This window comes from Littorina saxatilis, linkage group LG12, assembly GCF_037325665.1.
Source record: "Littorina saxatilis isolate snail1 linkage group LG12, US_GU_Lsax_2.0, whole genome shotgun sequence".
In the NCBI taxonomy this organism is placed as follows: Eukaryota; Metazoa; Mollusca; class Gastropoda; order Littorinimorpha; family Littorinidae; genus Littorina; species Littorina saxatilis.
Window position 1 is genome coordinate 75,466,047 of NC_090256.1, and position 23,011 is coordinate 75,489,057.

Genomic DNA, 23,011 nt, shown 5'->3' on the forward strand with positions numbered 1-23,011 from the left:
GTTTATCCCATGCATAGACCTATAGGTCCCTGTCCCATGTAATAGTGAACAAAATCGTTTACACGGGAAGGACTGCATGGCTGTGCCTTTAAGCCGAGAAATAATTATTCCATCTGGCCTCCGCCAGTTTTTGCCTCCGTTTGCCGCCAAGAAGTACGTCCAAGAGGAGGGATGATATATCAATCAAAATGTTATCCCATGTAGCATGCAGCCTGGGCGGAGTTGAGATGATAAGCCCAATCGTTTACACCTTCGGGAAGGACTGTGCCTTTATAAGCAACAACAAAATAATGGCCGCGTTAATGATGTCAGGGGGAGGACCAACTCGTGTAGTCCTCTGCTAAAAGGAACGGCCGTGTTTATGGCTGTTATGGCTAGAAGTTTGAAATTAACTAAATTGCCAGAGGTTGAATTTTCATGAAAAGTAGATGCAAGCGGGTGATATTTAATGGCTGCAGTGCATGCTCTGTCTACCTATTCTGTATCTCTCTCTCTCTCGCTCAAAGATGTATGTGTGTGTGTGTGTGTGTTCAGTTGTGCGTGTGTGCTTGCCTGCATACGTGCGTGCGTGCGTGTGCATGGTTTCAAAGTCAAACTGCTAGTGTGTCTGTCTCTCACGTTCCAAGAATTATGTGTCACACAGTGTGTGTGTGTGTGTGTGTGTGTGTATGTGCGTGCATGCATGCATGCGTGTCTGTGGGTGGGTGGGTGCGGGTGGGTGTGTATGTTTAATTGTGTGGGTGTGCAGTGTACTTCTGTGTGAATGATCATGCGTGCATGAACGTATTCATTTGGTTTTTATTCTCACGTGTGTTCTTCTGAAGATTTTGATTCATTGCTTGTTGTACCAAACAAACTATGTCCAAGTGGAGAATGTTGAAGATCAATGGTTAAAAAGGTAGTGTGGTTTTGATTAAAGAAGCTTGTGCTAATAGTTCTAAGCTATCAAATTTCAACATGAACACACATTCAAACACACAGACCCGAGCAGTTTCCTCTCAAATCTTAACACTGTTATCATGAAATTGTAAACTCTCACACATCAATTCAGACAGCACACACAAATTAAATAAAGCTAGAAATCATGTATCATTGGTTTTATTTACAGTTTTCAAAGTACATCTGATACTTCAAAGAATATGATCGATAAAAAAAAAACAGTCAACAGAAATTTCTGATGTCACAATCATCATTTAGTCAGGTCATCAGCTTCATAACACTTGTTATTTCTGGTGAGCTTCTTGCTCTTCTTCTTTGTTCGATTTTCTGTAGAAATATGAAAAATTAATTGTTCATGACAACATTTACAACAATGTTTCCCAAGTTAAGTGTGAGACATCCTTGTAGAAACTAAAATGTGGACGGAGAGGTTGTTAATTACAAAAGAAAAGAGATTCAGACAAAAATGTCAAATGATAAAACTATTCTTTTTGACATATTATCAAAGTTTTCTTTCCAACCTTGACTAAATGACATAAGCTCTACTTTCTGCACAGTATTGATGTATTTGTTTGGTTTGCTGTTTGCTTGTTTAGTCGATTGTTATTTGCATCCATTCTTTGGCTAATGTACAGCTTATAAGAAGGAATTGGCCATCTTTACAACCATCAAGATTGTTGGAAATGCAATTGTTCTTATGCACCCTGTGTCGGATGTGTCTGAAAACACCTCCGCGCGGAGGGGTTTTGCAGCCAGCGCAGTGAAGATAAAGAGGGAAAATTTTCTCTGCTCACGCGGCAGCAGTCTCTAGACTGTATGACAGTTAAAAAAATGACAGCTCTCAAACAACAATGATTCAAGATGCCTCATAAGTAATTTCGTACTTAAAGTAAAAACACTGCCTTGACAGCATTCAAACAAACAAACAAAAAATGAGCAGGTTTCTGTGCGTCTCATACAAAATCATAAAAACACATCCTGGCGCCATCTGTAATACTGAGGTTACTACTTAACACAGTATGGACATAATATTATAAACCGGTATATAAGCTTTTTACAAGCAACTCAAGTTGAAGAATCTGGCAGGAACAAAATATCACAAAAGAACACTCTGCAGAAGTATTTGTTCAAAATGAATGATCACATGCACTTGAGTTTTTGTTCACCTTTGAATTTATCAAATTTAACTGAAAGGCTAAAAAAACCGAAAAAACAGAGTGACAACTACAAAATCGTTTTTCTTGAAAACTCTAAAAACAAGGTTACAGCTGATTTTGAACCTCCCAGTCAAAAGAGCATTTTTAACTCACATATATGTAATGCATTTTTCAATGAACATATATATATACAGAGGACCAATGACAAGAGCATGTAACACAGATAACACACCGGCAAGTGTGCAGTGTATGCAGTAATGGTATAACTGGCCCATACAGTAACAGATGCAGTAGAAAATGTTCGTAAATAACTCTTCAGGTTTGTGTGGGTTCTGAAGGAGTGAATACCCTAGCTTTTAGTGAGACAAATGACGAGCGCTGTGGCGGGGTGGTAAGACGTCGGCCTCTTAATCGGAAGGTCGAGGGTTCGAATCCCGGCCACGGCCGCCTGGTGGGTTAATAAGTGTGGAGATTTTTCCGATCTCCCAGGTCAACTTATGTGCAGACCTGCTAGTGGCTTATCCCCCTTCGTGTGTACACGCAAGCACAAGACCAAGTGCGCACGGAAAAGATCCTGTAATCCATGTCAGAGTTCGGTGGGTTATAGAAACACGAAAATATCCAGCATGCTTCCTCCGAAAGCGGCGTATGGCTGCCTAAATGGCGGGGTAAAAACGGTCATACACGTAAAATTCCACTCGTGCAAAAACACGAGTGTACGTGGGAGTTTCAGCCCACGAACGCAGAAGAAGAAGAAGAAGAAGTGAGACAAATACACCACATGTGCTCCTCGTCCATATGCCTCAGACACACCCCACGCTAGTGACTGGCCTGTGGATTGCTTGTGTCACTAAAAGCAAGGGTATTCACCCTTTCACAACTCATACAAACCCTACAGTTATTTCCCGAATTTGTCTATTTAACACACAAAGTATAGTGACCAAAAAAAAGACCAATTCTCTCCTTGACTGATGTTATAATTTTAATAAAAATCATGTTGTATATTATGACTTCTTCTTCAAAATATGAATATAAGCTAACTTTTCTGTAACAATACTGAAAACTTTTGTATGCGTCAACAGTCATTTACCAAACCAGCCCCAAACCAGAACTACAGCCCAAAAGTAACACTTTGTCACATAATCACAAGCAATTAATACCAACAGTCGAGCTAATGATGTAGATACAGGTAATCATCTGCACGTAACACACCAAAACAGTGTTATTTACAAAATCAGATTTTGGCCAAAAATACTGTTGTGGGTTCCGGTTTGACACTTGTAACAAGAATAAATCACGTGCATATTAAAAGGATGCACATATTGCTTTTCAATTTTGTTTCACAGATTTTTTTTCTTCAAATTGTTCACATATTCAGCTAGTCAAAGATATAAATTCTGTCCTTATGTTTCTTATCTTATTGAGCAAATAAAGAGAGAAAAAAATAGCAAATATCACATTTTCACTTACAGAACCTGACACCCCTCCCCTTTTTCTTTTTTGTTGTTTGGTACACTCAGGCTAAACTGCTTTCCATCTCAGCAACTCACTCTCTGATTATTTTCACACCATCAAAATCCCATTACCAACCTCTTTCTCCACCAATTCCTCACCCATCCTCCCCTTTTCACCCTTCCCAATTTTGTTCAAAGAATTTTTGTCCATGAAAGCAGAGAAACCTTTAAATCTCAAAGGCCTGAATTAGCACTTTTCAGTTCACATCTTCAGCTTATTCTGGCCTGCCTCTCCTTGAAGTATTTCTCATTATCTCCCTTTCCTGTACGTTCTTCTCACTTCCGTAACTTGAAGAGCAAAGGATGGGAGGCTATTCAGATCATTTCAGTCTTTTTCATGTGCTTTCTTGATGCTTCCCCCCTTTTTCTCTCTCCCACACCCCAAGCCTAAAAATACAACCAAAAATGTCCAGTCATTTTTGTTATGCTTTGAAAAGCCCAATCTAAAAAGAAAACAGAAAATGTTCAATCTTTTTCATGTGCTTTCTTTAATACTAGTCTTTCCCCTTCTTCCGACCTCTCACAGCCTAAAAATAAAATAAACAAGACAAGTTCAGCAGGACAAAAATCTATCAGCAACTGCCTGCTCCTTAGCGCGTGGGAGCTCTCATGGATTCTATCTGCGTGTTGGTACGACTGTGGGGGAAGGGGGAGGGGTTAGCGGACGCAAGGTACGGAGAGGTCGCTGGCATGGTCGTGGAGAAAGCAGCAAAGTACTCAGCAGCGAAGGCGATGGCGTCATCTGGCTTCCGGAGGAGCAGGAACTGTAGAAAGTCGGCCAGAAGTGCCTTGAGTTCTGGGTGGTGACGCATGTACACTGTGTGGTCGCCTTTGAGCTCCTCCTGTGGGTAAGATCATGAGGTGCAAACAGAGCGTTGTGCAAACTACAAACATTGTGCAATTTAATGTGCAAAGCAAAGCAGTTGTGTAATACAAGCTGCAGGCACAGACAATTCTGGACTACTTTGGTTCAAACAACATTTTTATTAAATCAGCTCTTGAGTAGAATACAAAAACAAAATCAGGAATAACAACATCACAGCCCAAGATCTACTTCAAACTACTCTTTCTCTCTCTTCCAACAGACCCTTCTTCGGCGTAATGCAGAGATTACCCTACACAGTAGCTTACAAATCTCAGTTTAATATCTAAGCTTATTAATATCTGCTTTCTTCCACAAACTCTCAGACATTCAAAACCAATCTACAATTTACAATCGATGAGTGTACCTTTCTGTCCAGAAACTTGGAATACATCTGCATGTCCTCAACCCAGTTCAGCTCCGTCTTCTCAAACACAGGTTTAGGAGGTTCCTCATCTGTTGTTGGGGAAAAAAAGAACCATAGATGTCATGCAAGAAGACATAGAGCCAACTGAAAATAACAAACAAACAAACAAAACCAAAAACCCTTCACTGTATATCTCAAGTCTTTCCTCTCCTTCCCTCTCCCCACCCCACCCCCTTTCCCTAGCAAGACTGCAGAATACAAGTTTTAATAAGCCAGCAATGAGAACACATCCAATTAATCTCTGAATGGAGTAAAGGAGGGTTTAGAACTGAAGAAGGGGGAGGGGGGGGGGAGGAGCATCACTGTTTCACAGTACATACTTTTAGTAAATGTACCGGTAGGTTGGAAAATCTATCATAAATATTTATTGTGCAAGGTTTATCATGTATGAAGATTAATCTTGACTAAGGTGCAGGCAGACTTGTACATTTATCAAATTCATCAAAACTTTCTGTTGCATTTATCAATTCAATCTGCATCAACCCGTAAAAACCATGCAAGCATTGAAAAACACAACCATGTAGTAACAAAACAAAAAACAAAAATACCACAGCCAAATTCTGCAACCTCAAATATCTGCAAACACATGCTTTTTTTGTTTTAAGAGAATCAAACAGTGTTGCAATTAGAAGAGCTCAAGCTGTAATTCAGTCTGACACCCTGACATGTTTAGGTCCCCTTTTCTAGTAGCTTATATAATGGAACATTCAGTGTTGAGCACTATTTTGCACTCATCAATTCAAAAGCTATTCCCAGCAAACGATTTGATCCTCTTTATTTCTTTCAAAGAGGGAAAAACAGGCACAATTTTACAAAGCACAAACACTTAACATTGGAACAAAAATAGTTGGAAATAAAGAAGCAAAATAACAGTAATTAACAATACAGTTACATGTATAACAAAAAAAGACAGAGCTTTCGGTTGACACTGAACTGAGTTTCGGACAAATAGTATGAGTAACTTCAGTCTTAATTGTGTGAGTAACTTTTGTCTTCACTAAGTACATGTATTAAGCTTTTAATGCGGCTGTGTCAGGTGGCCTCACTTCTTAACAAGTTTGAAGCTTATAATTCTTGAAAGGTTAGGACAGTCTAACCAATGCTGATTTTGTTAAAGGCCTTCCATTATTGAGCCCGAAGCTGACTTTGCCAAAATTCGGTGCTAAAGCTTTGTGCAGCGAGCTTCATGAAGTAGACTTCGCCCAATGTAGACTTTGCCAAATTAATATCAAGCTAATGACATTTTTAAACCGACTTTGAAACCTATTCTGTTGAGCAGGTCAAATCAAAGAAAAATCTCAAATTTCATTTCTCTTTAACTAACGGACTTCAAAGATGAAGCTTCAGATGGGAATATTTTGGAGGTATGGGCGAGGGATGCTGCAGAAAGGGCTCTCATCTGAGAGAGCAAGAAAAGAAAACTGTGCATAAATCAAAAGAAAAAGAACAAGGCAAGGTATTGTTTGCTATTGAACATTACACAAGCACAGAAGCAGGAAGTCAATGGAGTGCCTGCACAGAAAAAAGACCAGAGGCCTTTTCACCTTTCAGGAAACACTTGTAATCTATAGTCCACAAAATGCGTGCAGTGTACTTGTTTGTTTTCACTCCAGGAAAAAAAACCAAGTTGACACCAATTGCACACAGTAAACTAACTTATGTATAAAGTCCAAGAACTCTATACCGTTCTCACATCAAACACCAGGGGCTAGTACAACTAGGCACTAACAGATGCACAAGTTTTCTATTTCATCCCTTAGTTTTTACTTTCAACCCTTTTAAGTACATGTTCCCCAGTCTTTTGTGTCAGTGTAACCTACTGCAGCTCTTCTAGTTGCAACAATACCTATAATTGCAGAAGTAGAAGAAACAAAGAGAGAATAAAGAAATTAAAACAATAAATAAACATATCAAAATGTCACAAGAAAATAGATTTACACACACATGCCTGTCATTTGCTTTCATTTGGTAAATAGCCAAAGTATCTCAAGAAGATTTGCCCTTCTGTTTTGTTATCCCCCCTCCCCCAGCCACCCACTTGATGCATAAAGCTGGATGTAATTCTATGAATCTTACCCCTTTCAACCATTGTAGGGATTCGCTGAAGTTTCATTGTTACAGGAGATCCCACCTGCACTCTGTTTGATAAATGCCTGGAAAAAACCCACAAATAAAACAGAAGTATCAACATCTGGGGGCAGAAACTGTGAAACAAAACATCTTCAGAAAGATGACACCATGATTGCTATGCACGCAAAGGTGCCCTACTAGATGGGTACCATGCGAGTGCTGGGTCTGAAATAATATAAGATAAGATAAGATAAGATATACAGCCTTGTGAGGTTACCCTCATGGAAATTCAAGTTGCTTTCTCCCTGCGAAAAGCGAGCATGCGTGCACACGGGGCTGTTAGGACAGCGAGGAGAGTCTGCACAACGTATAAATAAATCCCTTGCCGAATGTGGGGGTCATTGCAACGCCAAAAGTAACAAACTGGTTTCCAAGCCAGCACTGCTACAAACAGAGCTATTTCCGCGACTAAGGTTTGTTTAAGATTTCAACCAAACAGCACCACTGCTTGGGTCGTTTCCAGTCGGACATTTTCTCGTGCACACCTTCTTCTTTTTCTTCAGCGTTCCAGAATGTTCTGGTTACGTGTGAGCTCGTTTGCCCATTTGGGTTCCCCACACTATACTCTGAGAGCATAGTCAGCTCACTCCGCTTTTGTTAAGTAGGCATGCTGGGTATTTTCGTGTTTCCATAACCCACCGAACTCTGACATGGATTACAGGATCTTTTCCGTGCGCACTTGGTCTTGTGCTTGCGTGTACACACGAAGGGGGTTAAGTCACTAGCAGGTCTGCACACCACCCCAGCTGGAGTTTGAAGAACTTTATTGTGGCAGATAATGGAAGGGAGGTAATCCTCCATTTAGGTACTGGTAGGTTTAATTACTCAGGCTGTAGCTTCCCTTGCTTGGAACGACAGGTTGAAATAGGAAGACACACACACACCTGCACGCACACAACACTGATTTCATACACACTTGCTCAGCCACTCATGACTGACCAACACCCAAGTCAGACTGAATGCATATTTTCACAACCAATATGACAGATTGCAAGGACAAATGTGCTCTTATACAATTTTTAAGCCACCATTAGAATAATGGGGCTTACTGGATTTGCTCTTTCTGTTTGTTTGTTTGTTTGTTTGTTTGAGGCGGGCGGACGGTCAGTCAGTCGGTGTTTGTCGGGTAAGACTTGTATCTCTTGGTCAATTAAGCTCAAATTTTGTGAAATTGTTAGGAATAGGCTTTGTTTTTTGTATGCAAAAAAATACATTCCTAACGGTAGTCAAACGGAAGATATTAGCTTTTAACGCTTTTACAAACCGAGCCAGGGGACGAAACCCACTGACATACTAATAAGTGTGCGGGAATTCCCGCAGGTTACTTCCCTTTCGCCTTTTTGGTTCACTGATCTATATTTTTAGATCAGTGTTTTGGTTTGGCAGCCGCCATGCTTTTGTTCAATTTCATTTTACGTGCTCCAATATTTGGATGCTTCGTTGGGCGGTAACAGTGGAGTTTGTTTTATTGGTGTGTGTGGTTCCGTGGTACGGACTCGTTTGCCAAATAATGTTTTGGTCTTATGTTATTACTAGCATTTTGTTTTTCACTTCGACTCTCTATATATATATTCTATAAGAATCAGACAGTGTAAAAGTATTACCATCAACATACTCAGTTTGCTGAAAAATAACTTTGATTTGATTTAACTCCCTTCCTTAGTAACGTTTTAGAAGATAGTAGAGATTCAGGGCCCAGCTTCGCCTGGGGTGGCCTCAAAAGCATTTGAAGGCATGTGCTGCCCACTGAGAGTGTCACAATATATATTCAATTCCTAATTACATGGTTTTTATGGAATGAGTTACCTCCCTTTCTTGTTTCTATTTGGATGGCGTGGGTTGTGTAGAAAGATACTTTTTATGTTGAGTATTTCTTTAGAAAGTATGGGCCGTTCCTGAGTAATATCATTGGTACTGTGAAGGTGAAGTGACGCAAAACTGTGTACGTCATTTACTTTGGAAAGAGGCGGTAATTAGTTACTTCCCTTCGGGTCTCATTCGATCTCTGACAGCATGCGAACATGCGTTGGATTATTAAGCCGCCTTGTAAAGGGTGCTTACTGGATTTGCTCTGCCTGTTTGTCCGGGTTTCAGGTGTCTGTTTGTGTGTGTGTATGTGTGTGTATGTGTGTGTGTGTGTGTGTGTGTGTGTGTGTGTGTGTGTGTGTGTGTGTGTGTGTGTGTGTAGAGCGATTCAGAGTAAACTACTGGACCGATCTTTATGAAATTTGACATGAGAGTTCCTGGGTATGATATCCCGAAAAAAAATTTCATTTTTTGGATAAATGTCTCTGATGACGTCATATCCGGCTTTTTGTAAAAGTTGAGGCGGCACTGTCACACCCTCATTTTTCATTAAAATTGATTGAAATTTTGGCCAAGCAATCTTCGACAAAGGCCGGACTTTGGTATTGCATTTCAGCTTGGAGGCTTAAAAATTAATTAATGACTTTGGTCATTAAAAATCCGAAAATTGTAATTAAATTTATTTTTGTATAAAACGATCAAAAATTACGTTCATCTTATTCTTCATCATTTTCTGATTCCAAAAACATATAAATATGTTATATTCGGATTAAAAACAAGCTCTTAAAATTAAAAAATATAAAAATTATGATTAAAATTAAATTTCCGAAATCGATATAAAAACAATTTCATCTTATTCCTTGTCGGTTCCAGATTAAAAAAACATATAGATATGATATGTTTGGATTAAAAACACGCTCAGAAAGTTAAAACGAAGAGAGGTACAGAAAAGCGTGCTATGCAGCACAGCGCAACCACTACCGTGCTAAACAGGCTCGTTAATTTCATTGCCTTTTGCACGAGCGGCGGACTACGGTCATTGTGAAAAAAAACAGTGCGTTCAGTTTCATTCTGTGAGTTCCACAGCTTGACTAAATGTAGTAATTTCGCCTTACGCGACTTGTTTTATTATAATTTATTCATTTAAAAATGTTTTGTTTCCCTCCCTCTGTCTGTCTGTCTGTCTGTCTCCGTGTCCCACCCCCATATTACCAAGGGCGGCTTCTTGACCCCGTTAAGGTCAACACTTGTTCCTTATAGAAAGCTTGAAAGGGAATTGTATATCACTTACCCATCATTGATGAAGTAAGACTGCCACGTGGTTGGCAAGTCAATGTTGGAGTTTATCGTTCTCTCCACACCAAACACACGTAGCTCCACGCCTTCTATCGTCTGAGTGCGCTCTTCAAGCGACCTCTGCAAAAACAACACAAAAAGTTAGCTTTGATATGGATTGCTACTACACATATACACTAATTCACACACTATCTCTCTTCCACCCTCCCACTCTATAGAAGTCACCACCCCCCCCCCCCCCCCCACACACACACTTAATTGACAAAATCAGCCATCCTCAAATTCCACCCACTGCACCAATACCATATTTCAAAATGCATACAGAGCGCATAAAAAGCAACTTGTACTCAATGGTATAAGTAAAACAATCAGGAGTCTTGATTTTTTGTTAAACCAGAATTACAGAAAAAAAGAGTCTGAGTCATCACACTCACATAGATAGCAGGACAGAGGTTGGTCTCTGAATCAAAGGAAATGAACTGCAGCTCTTCAGGCAGGCCTTTGCCGATGAACACACGATGCAGCAGCAAGTTGGACCCTGCAAGTATTTATTCACACTTGAAAGAAAACTGACACAGACACATATATGGCTTACGCCCATGTGAAAGTTTCATTCTGCAGAGTTGTTCTTTGCTACTGGTGACAAGTGGGGGTCAGCTCACACGGACGCATTTTTCAATACAGTCTAGGGGATAAACTGGTCACAAAGCACCCAGTACATGCCAGAGAGATAGGAGAATCGCCACAATCAAAGAAAATACCACAATCATTCAATAGATATGGAAATGTAAAGATTTACTGTGAAAATGGCGACCAAAAATGGCGACCAAAAACGGGAATGCACACTAGGAGTGTCTTTGCTGACTTACCTCCCGTTCTGTGTTGTTGATAATAGTCGTGTCTGTGCTGTTTTTGTTTAAATAGTATCTAATAAAACTGATGCAGTTCTTGAAATGTTGCAAATTATTGTTGTCTTTGTGAAATGCGAGAGTGTTCTGAGGCGTAATCTGCATACGGCTGATGTCCCACATAGGGTACCCCACTTCGATCAGCGTATCACTCCAAATGAGCTTCATAGTAGAAAAGCAGATACACTACCAAAACACTGCATAACAGATCTACAAGACTGAGCCAGAATCATTGAAATTTACTTCCTGTATAAAATATTGCAATCAAATTTGTTCACGCCGTCGCACATGCAACGCAGGAACTACCCTCGCCTTCGATTCAAAGTAACTCCACTCTGACTGAATTACCATCGAAACACAGATAACGAACTGATTCGGAGATTACACGCCACACATTTATGATATTTTACACACAAATTTCAACTGTGTTGTTTCGCGATAAACAGCCATAAACAAACAAATGTGGCGCCGTCACGTCGCCTCGGAAGGAGAAACGCAGGTTACCAAGAGGTTGCTTCCGATACCTGTCTGATTAAAATCATCGTTTTTCACGAATGAAGGCTCTTTGGCAGATCTGGTGAGTTGGAAACTGTCTATGAATGTTTCATTTAATGTCAAATGCGTACATTCTTGTCGATATTATTACCTTTGGGCTCCGGGGTCAGGCTATCTACAATTAGGTGGCGGGGCGACCATCCCCAACCCGGCGGGTCCCCAGGCGGCGGATAGGGGGCGTCCCTTAGATATAAGGGATTGCAGCGATATAAGTCGGGCTTGCCCGGACGAATAAGCTGTCCTGGACCAACTGGCGGTGTTCCTATCAGAGCGGGGTGGTGAACAGGTGGCACTGTTGACTCGTAAATACCCTATGTGCTCATACGGGTTCATCACGCGGGTAAGAGGCGCGTTAAAACCTCTGCTACCTGTGCTCCCAGGTAAGGTCCCTGACCAGGAGCTAAGGGTGGGGTAACCCCGACAGAAACCTCTAGTGCTGAAGTCGGCGGTACTGAGCGAGACAGCGCACTTTAACGGATCACAGTACCACGCACACCATCGCCATGAATACACGCAGAGACCAAACCAATCGAAATGGTGCTCGCCCTGTGAGGACCCCCCAGGCAGGTGCAGCGCCGGGCTCCGTGCCTCAAAGGAGCCCACCCTCAGCTACTGGAGGTCCCTTCGTCTTGTCCTGTGGAGCCAGGGGACGAGCAAGGAGAGCGACTGGCCAAAAACCAAGCAAGGTCAAGGTGACCCCTGACATCAACATCATGCAATGGAATGCAGAAGGGGTCAGCAACAAGAAGGAAGAACTCGAACACTTTCTTCATAAGAACAGTATCAACATCTGCTGCTTACAGGAAACACACCTGCAAGAGGAGAAGCCGTTCAAGATCAGAGGCTACCAGGTGTTTCCAAATGGACGGAAAGGGAGAGCAAAGGGAGGAGTGATGACACTGGTGAGAAACAACATCAACGCCACTGACGTCAAGAAACTTACAGGCGAAGCTGAGTACATAGAAGTCAAGGTCATTATCCAAGACAGCACATTTAACATCGTCAACTACTATTGCCCCGATGACAAGATGCTGTCCCTTGACACTATCCAGGTTCCAGACAGCGGCTTCCTCATCGCTGGAGACTTCAACAGCCGGTCCCAGAGTTGGGGATACAGCAACATGGACAACAGAGGAGAAGAAGTTGAAGCCTGGCAAGATGAACACCACCTTATCCTTGCAAATGACCCCACTGACACACATACCTTCTACTCGCGCCGCTGGCACACCACCACAACTCCAGACCTGGCCTTCTGCACCGATGACATCCACAGAAAGATCAGCAGAAAGGTAGAAGAACAGCTCGGAGGAAGTGACCATCGCCCAGTCGTCCTTACCATGCGTGCTAAAGCACCAGAACACTCGCAACATCCGCGATGGAACTACAAAAAGGCCCAGTGGGGCTTGTTCAGCGTACGCACCAACGAGCTGACAAAGGGCATAGAAGTTACAGAGAGGAACATCAACAATGTAGTCAAAGACTTCAACAACAGTATTTCCCAGGCAGCCAAGGAGTGCATACCCAATGGCGCAAGAAAAGACTACACCCCTTACTGGACAAGTGAGCTGCAGAAGGCGCATGATGCTCTGACAGAAGCAAGAAGAGAGGCTGAAACCAACCCCAGCCAGGAGAACAACATCAAGCTCCAAGAAAGAAAAGCAAAGTTCTTGTGAACCAAACTGGAGAGTAAAAGAAGAAGTTGGAGAGAGAAAACAGCAAGCCTCAACATGGAGAAAGACACAACAAAGCTTTGGAAACTGACAAAGGCCCTGAACGACGAAAGCACCAAAGGCCAGAAGATCACCCTGGAAAATGAAGGAAACACTCTTACAGGAAGGGCTGCCGCCAACAATTTTGCAAGAGCATATGCAGCAGAAGGTAATACCATCATACCCCAGCACCGCCAGAAAGAGATACGACAGGAAGAGAAGGAAAGAACAACAGGAGAAAATGAGGTAACAGACGCCATGCATACTGACATCAGCCTGGCAGAAATGAAGAAGGCCATCAGAAAGTTGAAGAAAAAGAAGTCTCCAGGACCTGACAACATCACAAACGAAATGCTTCAACATCTAGGAAACACCGCGCTTCAGAAGCTGCTAGATATATACAACCTCAGCTGGAAGCAAGGCCAGGTACCGCAGTGCTGGAGAGAAGCCACAATGATTCCCATCCTCAAACGTGGCAAAAACAAAAGCAAAGCCCAAAGCTACCGTCCCATCAGCTTAACAAGTTGTGTCTGTAAGACCATGGAGCGCATCATCAATCAGCGCCTACAACTCTACCTGGAGACACAGAGCATCATTGCCCCAGAGCAAGCTGGCTTCAGACAGTACAGAAGCACAGAAGATCAAACGACCCACCTCTCACAGGTCATAGAGGATGCTTTTCAGGCCAAGAAGGCTGTCCTGGCAGTCTTTATTGATCTACAGAAGGCATTCGACAAGGTCTGGAAGGATGGTCTTCTAGTAAAACTCCTACGGTGTGGCATCAGAGGCAACATGTTCCAGTGGACCAAGTCCTACCTTCACAACCGAAGAGCCAGAGTGTCGGTAGATGGTCGCTGTGGCCAGAAGGTGTTGCTGAGGCAGGGAGTTCCCCAGGGAGGCGTCCTCTCCCCCTCTTTGTTCATACTCTTCATCAACGACATTGTAGCAGAACTGCCAAGAGGTGTCCACACAGCGCTTTACGCAGATGACCTGGTACTCTGGTGCAGCGAGGAGTATGCAACCACAGCAACATACAGAATACAGATCGTCCTAGAGAGTGTTGCAGCATGGGCTGAAAGCTGGTGCGTAACAATCAACAGGGAGAAGTCAACCGCCACTCTTTTCACACTGTCAACAAAAGCCAAACCTGGAAAACTTACCCTGGGAAATACCACACTAAAGTACGAAGACCAACAGACGTACCTTGGTGTCACCTTTGACAAGAAAATGACCTGGAAACCTCACATCAACCAGGCAGAGGGAAAAGCCAGAAGGAAGCTCAACATCTTAAGGAAACTGGCAGGAACTACATGGGGCGCAACTGACAAGATTCTAAAATCAGTTTACCAGGGTACTGTAAGACCGCACCTTGAGTACGGGTCCAACTCTTGGATGACAGCTGCCAAGACGCATCTACAGACCCTGGACAAAGTCCAAAACCAGGCACTTCGAATAATCACAGGTGCCATGAAGACAACACCTATAGTGAAGATGGAAGAAACATCTAGCATCCCACCACTTGCCAAGAGAAGAGAGCAGAAGGCAATGCTTCAGGCCAACAAATTCAGATGCTCAGAGAACCACCCAATGAAAGAAAGGCTCCAAACGCTATCATCAGGCAGACTAAAAAGATCAAGCTATGTTGTGGAGGCCAGAGCACTGAACAGGAAGCACCAAGAAACCCTCCCTAACCAGGTCATTCCCATCTCCTTCTCCCTTGACGCCCCACCTTGGGAAGATAGAGAAGAAACTGCCACTGTCCAAACAACAATACCCCATATCAACAACAAAGGTGAACATAGCGACCAAGTCTTGAAAGCCCTGACGTTGGCAACGCTTGAGGAAAGATACCCTGATGATGCCTGGATCCGGGTGTATACAGACGGCTCAGCCACAAATGCCGTCAAAAGTGGAGGAGCTGGGGTCCACATCCAATACCCCGGTGGAGAATGGACGGAAGAGACGCTTCCGACCGGCCTTTACTGCACCAACTACAAGGCAGAGGTAGACGCTCTCATTCAGGCAGCACACACCATCGCGACAAGAGCAGACCAGAACACAAATATCGTCTTCCTAAGCCTATAACAGTGACAGTCAACCCTCATTGAAGAAGGCCCTCAACAACATCAAGAGCCTACGGACAGTGCTTCAGTGGATCCCCTCACACTGCGGCATAGAGGGAAATGAGAAAGCCGATGACCTGGCAAAATCCGGTGCAGAAAAAGAACAAGAAGACAACGCCGTAAGCCTTGCCGAGCTAAATACCATTACTAAAGCCCTGTTCCGAACCCCGGCTCAAAAAGACAGCCTTCACCTGCTCACAAGACCAGAGCAGGTTACCATCTTCAGGCTGCGAACAGGGCACAACAGGCTGAACAAACACCTCCACTCAAAGCTGAAAGTTGTGCCGTCCCCGATGTGTCCCTGCGGAGAAGCAGAGCAGGACACCCACCACATCCTACAAGACTGCGGGAACTTCCAGTTGTTGAGAAGGAAGATGTGGCCGGAGCCGACTCCCATCCAGGATAAGCTGTACGGCACGGCGGCGTCCCTGCAGATGACAACTACATTTCTCAATTGGACTGGTCTCCACGTGTAGCGGCAACAAGAAGAAGAAGAAGATTACCTTTGGGCTCATAAATGGAGTCAATGGTCGTGTTTTCCTAAAGTGACTTTTGTCAGCATAGAACTTACTGTGCTTTGATCATTGACTGAGAAGAACCTTCCGATGACACTAGTTCATTTCACTACGCGACTGCAGATCTGCAAGGAAACTTATGGCAGGGGAAATAAGCTTAACTGAAGACGAATAAGCGGAGTAACTGTTCTTCAACGGATTGCTCTCACTGATCTAAATATTTAGATCTTGTCGTCTGCTAGTCTGCTAGTCTGCTAGTCAGTAGTCTTCGGTCGTGTGAAAGTCACATCTATTTCGACTGTGTGCGTCGATCCGTGTAGTGAAATGTTGATCTTTGATGATTTGGCAACATAACTTCGCTAAATGTGCTTCGAGTGTATCTCCCCGTTAACCATTTGAAAACGTCTTTTAACAAGACCATGTTTCGACAGCCCAGACGGGGAGGATCCTCGATAGCTCACAGGGTATATAATGTTTTCCGCCGTTTTTTAAAGAATCCTTTCAAATTTGCTATTCCAAAAGTACCCTATGACACGACTCGAGTGGCAAATAACATTCTCTGCAATTCCTGTCTCAGTCGGTGCAGCCGTTTTGGGTCCTATCGTCATCATACAAACATACACACAGACACACATGAACCAGCTTTAAAAGTTAGATTATGTAAGAACCATGTGAACCAGTGATTTTTTCTTATGTACATCAGATACTACAGTATTTCTGCTTTATAAAGTGTGAGTTTAGATAGAGCGGACAGCGTCAGATAAACTCTATTTAAACGAGACAGATTAGCCGCGGGTGGAGGAGGAGGATGTTAGATACTTGAGGTAGGCCTAAAGGGATCAGTGTTGGCAGGTAGGGAAGAGAGGGTAGTAAAGCAGGATATCAACACTTAGGCCCGTAATTAGAAAGAGAGGGGAGAGGAGGACTTGTGAAAGTCAAGGAGAATAGCCCAGCCGCAATGTCCATGTTGCCGGGGGGCTTGCACGTGTGATGCATCAGCGGGGGTCTATAAGAACGGGAGAGCAACACATTGTGGTCAGTCCTTACCAGCGCGGCGCAGCGGGCATATGCCAACTATTTCTTACTGCAAAATGGACTTCGAATTTGGAGCGTGGGCAACAGATCTGCCTTTAACGGTGGTTAAAGTTCTCCAGGATGAGGAGTTGAACACCCTCAATGTGCTGAGAAATGCGACTGCCCAGGATTTGGAGGGCCTGGGTCTCAAGCGTGGCCACTACGTAGCGCTGAGAGTAGCAGTGGCGGCCCTGCAAAAGCGAAGCGGGGGAGGGCCACTATCCCAGCGGGTGACTGAGGAAAAAAGCGTGGAACCACTCCAGGGACTGTTAGGCGGCTTGTCACTGCAGCCAACAGGTGAGACCTCCTATCTCTCCATTCTGGATTTTGTGCCGGGGTCGATGGCGGCCGAGGAAGAGGTGACACTCGGGGGAGGTGTCATCCTAAAACTCAACCAGAGACCAAAACTTGACAAAGTCTCCCCCTGCCATTGGATTGTGGCAAACGCACGCATCATGGCGAAGTTGAGTGCTGAGAAGCCCGGGTTTGACTCGACCGCCTACCTCCGGTACACAGAGATGATAGGCGAGCTGGGGGCCAGATACTTGTGGCAGTCGGTGCTTCTGTACGACGACGAGTACAGAAGGCGCCAGTCGTCCAGCGGATTCAAGTGGGGAACCCCCAACCCCCACCTGTCCACGGTGATCCTGCGGGACCGGCTCCAGCATGGCGTCCAAGACAACAAGGGCGGCAAGGCTACGACGGCCAGCGGCGGTTCCCGGCGACCAGCGGGACCCAACGGGAAGGAAGTGTGCTTATTGTATACCAACAAAGGCGACTGTCCCTATGGGTCCCGCTGCAGATTCCTCCACGTCTGCGACACCTGCGGCATGGGCCACCCCGGCAAGGACCACAAAGTGACAGCTACCACCTCCCCAGCCTAGGACACAGCGCAACGAATTGCCGACAAAACGGTAGGCCCCACCTTCAACAGCCCGTTCCCTCAGCTAGATTCCAATAAGTGCGAATTTCTCGGAAATAGTGATTCCATTAATGCTAAATCTCAAATGTGGCACAAGGTGCTAGAAGGCGATCACGACAAAACCTTTTTATTAGATGGCATAAGAAACGGTTTCCGTGTAACAGAAGAGAGTAGGGCAGGCGTACTAGACGTAGAGCAAACAAACCATAGGTCATCGAACGAACACCATAAAGCTGTGGAAAAAGAGCTATTAGATCAGATAGAAAAAGGTTATTACATTGTAGCTAGTAGAAAACCAACTGTGGTAAGCGCTATCGCTGCGATTCCCAAGGATGATGGCAGCATCAGGTTGATCCATGACGCTAGCAAACCCACAGGTAGGGCAATGAACGACTATTCTATACCTGAGTCAGCTAAATTTCAAACCGTATCTGACGCGTGCGCCCTAGCGAAGACAGGGTATTGGTGTGCAAAAGTAGACTTGCAGTCCGCCTATCGGTCAGTATGCATCAGTCCGGACGATTATTGTATGACTGGGCTGAAATGGCATTTCACAGGTGAAAAGAAACCTACTTATCTCTTTGACAGTCGGCTGCCTTTTGGCAGCAACGTAGGGCCATCACACTTCCATCGCCTGTCGCAAGCTATTCGCAGATGCATGGCACGGAAAGGCATGCCAGGTGTGTTAGCGTATATTGATGATTTTCTTCTGGTAGCAGCTACCAGACAAGAGTGCAATGACATGTTACTGTCTTTAATTAGATTATTGAGGGAACTGGGTTTCAACATTAGCTGGAAGAAGGTGGTGGGGCCTACTCAACGTATCACGTTTCTCGGTGTCGACATCGACACGCGAAACAACACCCTGTCACTTGGAAGTGACAAGTTGCAGCAACTGCGGCAGCGACTCCTCCAGATCCGAGGAAAGAAGCGCGCGACAAAAACTCAGCTACAAAGCATAGCGGGGTCCCTTAATTGGGCCTGTCAGGCTGTCAGAGGAGGAAAATTCTTTCTGCGGCGGATACTGGACACGATTAAACCCCTTCAGCAGCAGCGACACAAAGCGAAACTATCTGGCGAATTTCATAAGGATGTACAATGGTGGCTTTCTTTTATGCATGTATTTAACGGCACAGTATATTATTTTCACAATGCAAAACAGCATGTTCATGTAGATGCATGTAATATTGCAGCGGGTGCCTTTTGGCAAGGTGACTGGCAGTACACCATCTTTGAAAAAGACATGCAGGCAGCAAAGGAGCTACATATTAACTATAAAGAAGTGTGCGCTGTGGTGCAAGCAGTGACACGATGGGCTCCGATGTGGTGCGGACAAGAAGTGATTATTCATACCGATAGTACTGTCGCAAAAGCTATCATTAATAAGGGCAGATCGACTAATAAGTATGTGAACAGTCTGCTCCGTAAAATGGCGTGGGAATGTGCAAAAGTGAACTGCAAAATCGCGGCGATACATGTGGCTGGTAGTGTAAACATCATGGCTGACACAATTTCCCGCCTCCATGAGCCCAGACGGCGCGAAGACTTAGTGCGTCTGTTGACATTCTGGCACCGGGGGAGACCCCCCGACATCAACCTGTGTGACCATATGTCTGACCAAGCCCTGTTGTTCCTTGTTTTTCAGACCAGCAGCCCCCATTAGGGGCGCAACTGACGGCAAAGTGTTGGATTACAGAGCAAGTGCCTTTTCTGATAACACTAGGAAGACTTACCGCACCCACCTTACCTCGTATTTACGTTTCTGTGGGGAGATGGACATAATGTCAGTGCCTGTGAACGAGCAGACTGTTGCGCAATACGCAGCGTACCTAGCCCGAGGTTTGAAACCGTCCTCCATCAAGCAATACATCAACATTATTCGCATTCTTCATCTTGAAAGCGGCGTGCCGCACCCATTCAGGGACTCGTGGTACGTCCAGACAACACTTAAGGGCATCGAAAAATGCAAGGGGTGTGCCACTGATAAGAAAACCCCAATCACCCCTGAATTACTACACATAATAAAAAGCCAGCTGGACCTTGAGTGTAGGCAAGATATTGTGTGCTGGGCTGCGTGTTTGGTGCTTTTTTTCGGAGTTCTCCGGAGATCGAACTTGTTTCAGGACAACGGGAACTTCGATCCTTGTAAGCAGCTCACAAGAGACCAGGTGGTTATTCTGGGTACGGGCATGTCAATAACGCTCCAATGGAGCAAAACGATTCAGCGTAAAGAGCGCTCTGTTGAAATTAAGCTCCCGGCAATGTCACTCCATCCCTTGTGTCCAGTGTCTGCCGTGACCGCTGTGTTACCTTTGTTGGGGCCGATGGACCCCAAGGCGCAGGTCTTCCCGATGAAAGGATCAGACTTTAATAAGAAACTGCGCTTGACTACCGCTGTTGCTGGGGGAAACTTCTCCAGCCACAGCTTTCGGCGGGGTGGTGCCGCGTGGGCGTTGAGTTGTGGTGTGCCGGGGGAAATTGTCAAGGTGATGGGGGATTGGAAAAGCAACGCGTACTTAGGCTACTTAGACCAGCTGCCACAAAAGATCATCTTACAGATCACATGTAGCCCAGGCAACTCCTTCATGTATAACATCACAACAATCCTAAACCTCCCACCTCTAACCTAGTATACTGTCTTTAGTTGGGCTGAATAACGAGTAGTACCTCTAATTTGGGACTTATCACTGCACAATGATATCTCTCATTGTCAGATGGTATTCTCTTGAATAAACTGCCCTCGTTATTTGCCCAAATCAATGCATGACTACGCTATGTGTGATGTATGTGCGCACGAGAGTGATTGCGTGTGTGTCAGGTGTATGTGAGTGTGTGCGCGCGCAGGTGTGTAAGTATAACTGTAAGTAATAAGAGGGAGAGAAAGAGGAGTGTCATTTCTTTGGGATTATCGTGTGCTCTTGATTTGCGCCGGGGGGGGGGGGGGGGGGGGATAAGTGAGTAGTTTAAGTGTGAGTTTAGATAGAGCGGACAGCGTCAGATAAACTCTATTTAAACGAGACAGATTAGCCGCGGGTGGAGGAGGAGGATGTTAGATACTTGAGGTAGGCCTAAAGGGATCAGTGTTGGCAGGTAGGGAAGAGAGGGTAGTAAAGCAGGATATCAACACTTAGGCCCGTAATTAGAAAGAGAGGGGAGAGGAGGACTTGTGAAAGTCAAGGAGAATAGCCCAGCCGCAATGTCCATGTTGCCGGGGGGCTTGCACGTGTGATGCATCAGCGGGGGTCTATAAGAACGGGAGAGCAACACATTGTGGTCAGTCCTTACCAGCGCGGCGCAGCGGGCATATGCCAACTATTTCTTACCCCCCATCCACCCCCGGCATCCACCGTTGTATTTTGTTAGCAATCCGTTGCATGATGTTTTTAATTTTGAGGCAAATGCATGCCTGTTTGTGCCTTCACTTGAAGTGAGGTTGTGCATGAAGCGACTCGAACCTTGTTAATGTTATGTAATCATTATTCACGGTGTTTAAATCTTTGAGTGAGGGCTCCTTGTGTTTGTTGTTAGTGTAACCAAATGTTTGTTGTTTTTTGTTGTGGACTTATGGGACTTATCACTGCACAATGATATCTCTCATTGTCAGATGGTATTCTCTTGAATAAACTGCCCTCGTTATTTGCCCAAATCAATGCATGACTACGCTATGTGTGATGTATGTGCGCACGAGAGTGATTGCGTGTGTGTCAGGTGTATGTGAGTGTGTGCGCGCGCAGGTGTGTAAGTATAACTGTAAGTAATAAGAGGGAGAGAAAGAGGAGTGTCATTTCTTTGGGATTATCGTGTGCTCTTGATTTGCGCCGGGGGGGGGGGGGGGGGGGGGGGGCGATAAGTGAGTAGTTTAAAAGCTATATTTCAAAAACAAAACTAGAGATTTGAATTTTGACCACTTTTCCCCCTTTCTGTCACCAGTACTGAAGAACAACTCTGCAACAAGAACAAAATTTAACCAATACATTCTTATGCTATGGAAGCTAATATCTATTGCTGTATGCCAGCTTCTTGACTGTGCTTCTGCTTACGCCCTCAGTTTGCAGATAATTGATCTTAAACAGATAACGAAAGTAGATTCCTATCTTTGGAAGATTTTGAATCTGCAATAACATACAGCCATACATACAGAATCAGTCAGTTCGCTCAAACATGGTACTTTTACAGGTGCCTCCCCATCATCCCCTCTCAAAATACGCTTCTGTAAATGATCTGCTTTCAGTTTTCCGTATAAGAGCCACATCTGTATGACTGGCGTAGAGTTTTAAATAATTTAACTTTTTCTATAACAGAATGGAAACTTGCTATCCTTAACCTGACACCAACATTTTAAAAACAATTATTGAGGAAAAGTTTACCTTCTGATATAAACCCCTTCATTGTGTCAAGCGTAACTGTCCGAGATGTGCGTTGAACATCCTGAAAAGACGAGAATGAGACATGTTGCTTTTAAAAGCATGTTCATCATATTTTGTAACAACTATGTAAATCGATACATAAAAAGAGTAAGAATCAACGCTCAAACTTTCCCCAATAAACTTGGACCAGTTCAGCCCCAAAGAGAAAGAAAACCAAAATGTTTTTGCTCATTACAGTCACAACTTTACGCAGCAATTGCAGCCTGTATCAGTTATTCTTGTGTCAACATTTCCTTGACCATGCAAACATACATGAACATCTATCCATATACATACTGTGCATTTTGTAGAAATGAGCAGTCTCTTTGTTAGGCCAAAAAGAAAAATATGTCTGTTTCCGGTAACATCGCCGAAAAAAATAGGGTCGGTCGGTCGGTTTTTATTTATTTTTTTATTTAATTTTTTTATACCTTTTTCTTACGTTTTATTAACGTCTTTTCACGGTTTTTTTTACATTTTTTTAAACGCTTCCTTAGTTTACTTACAATTATTTAGCACATGTTTTTGACCTAGATATATTGAAACTAAAGCGAAAAGCGAAAAAAAACTTTAGGGTCGGCGCTAAAAAAATAGGGTCGGTCGGGTTACCGGAAACAGACATATTTTTCTTTTTGGCCTTATCAATCACAGAAACGCTCCAAACAAAA

General features: G+C 44.0%; 1 protein-coding gene across 1 annotated transcript in view; it reads right to left on the reverse strand.

The window, feature by feature from the left end:
• Positions 1-1,082: 1,082 nt before the first annotated feature.
• LOC138982772 (ciliogenesis-associated TTC17-interacting protein-like) overlaps positions 1,083-23,011 on the reverse strand; it is a 32,696-nt gene continuing 10,767 nt past the window's right edge. The window contains exons 5-10 of the mRNA XM_070356101.1: positions 22,305-22,365; positions 10,566-10,669; positions 10,127-10,251; positions 6,976-7,052; positions 4,840-4,928; positions 1,083-4,452 (exon numbers count right to left, since the gene is read on the reverse strand). Coding sequence (XP_070212202.1) covers positions 4,201-4,452; positions 4,840-4,928; positions 6,976-7,052; positions 10,127-10,251; positions 10,566-10,669; positions 22,305-22,365 — 708 coding nt within the window. The 3' untranslated portion in view covers positions 1,083-4,200. The remainder of the gene's footprint in view (positions 4,453-4,839; positions 4,929-6,975; positions 7,053-10,126; positions 10,252-10,565; positions 10,670-22,304; positions 22,366-23,011) is intronic.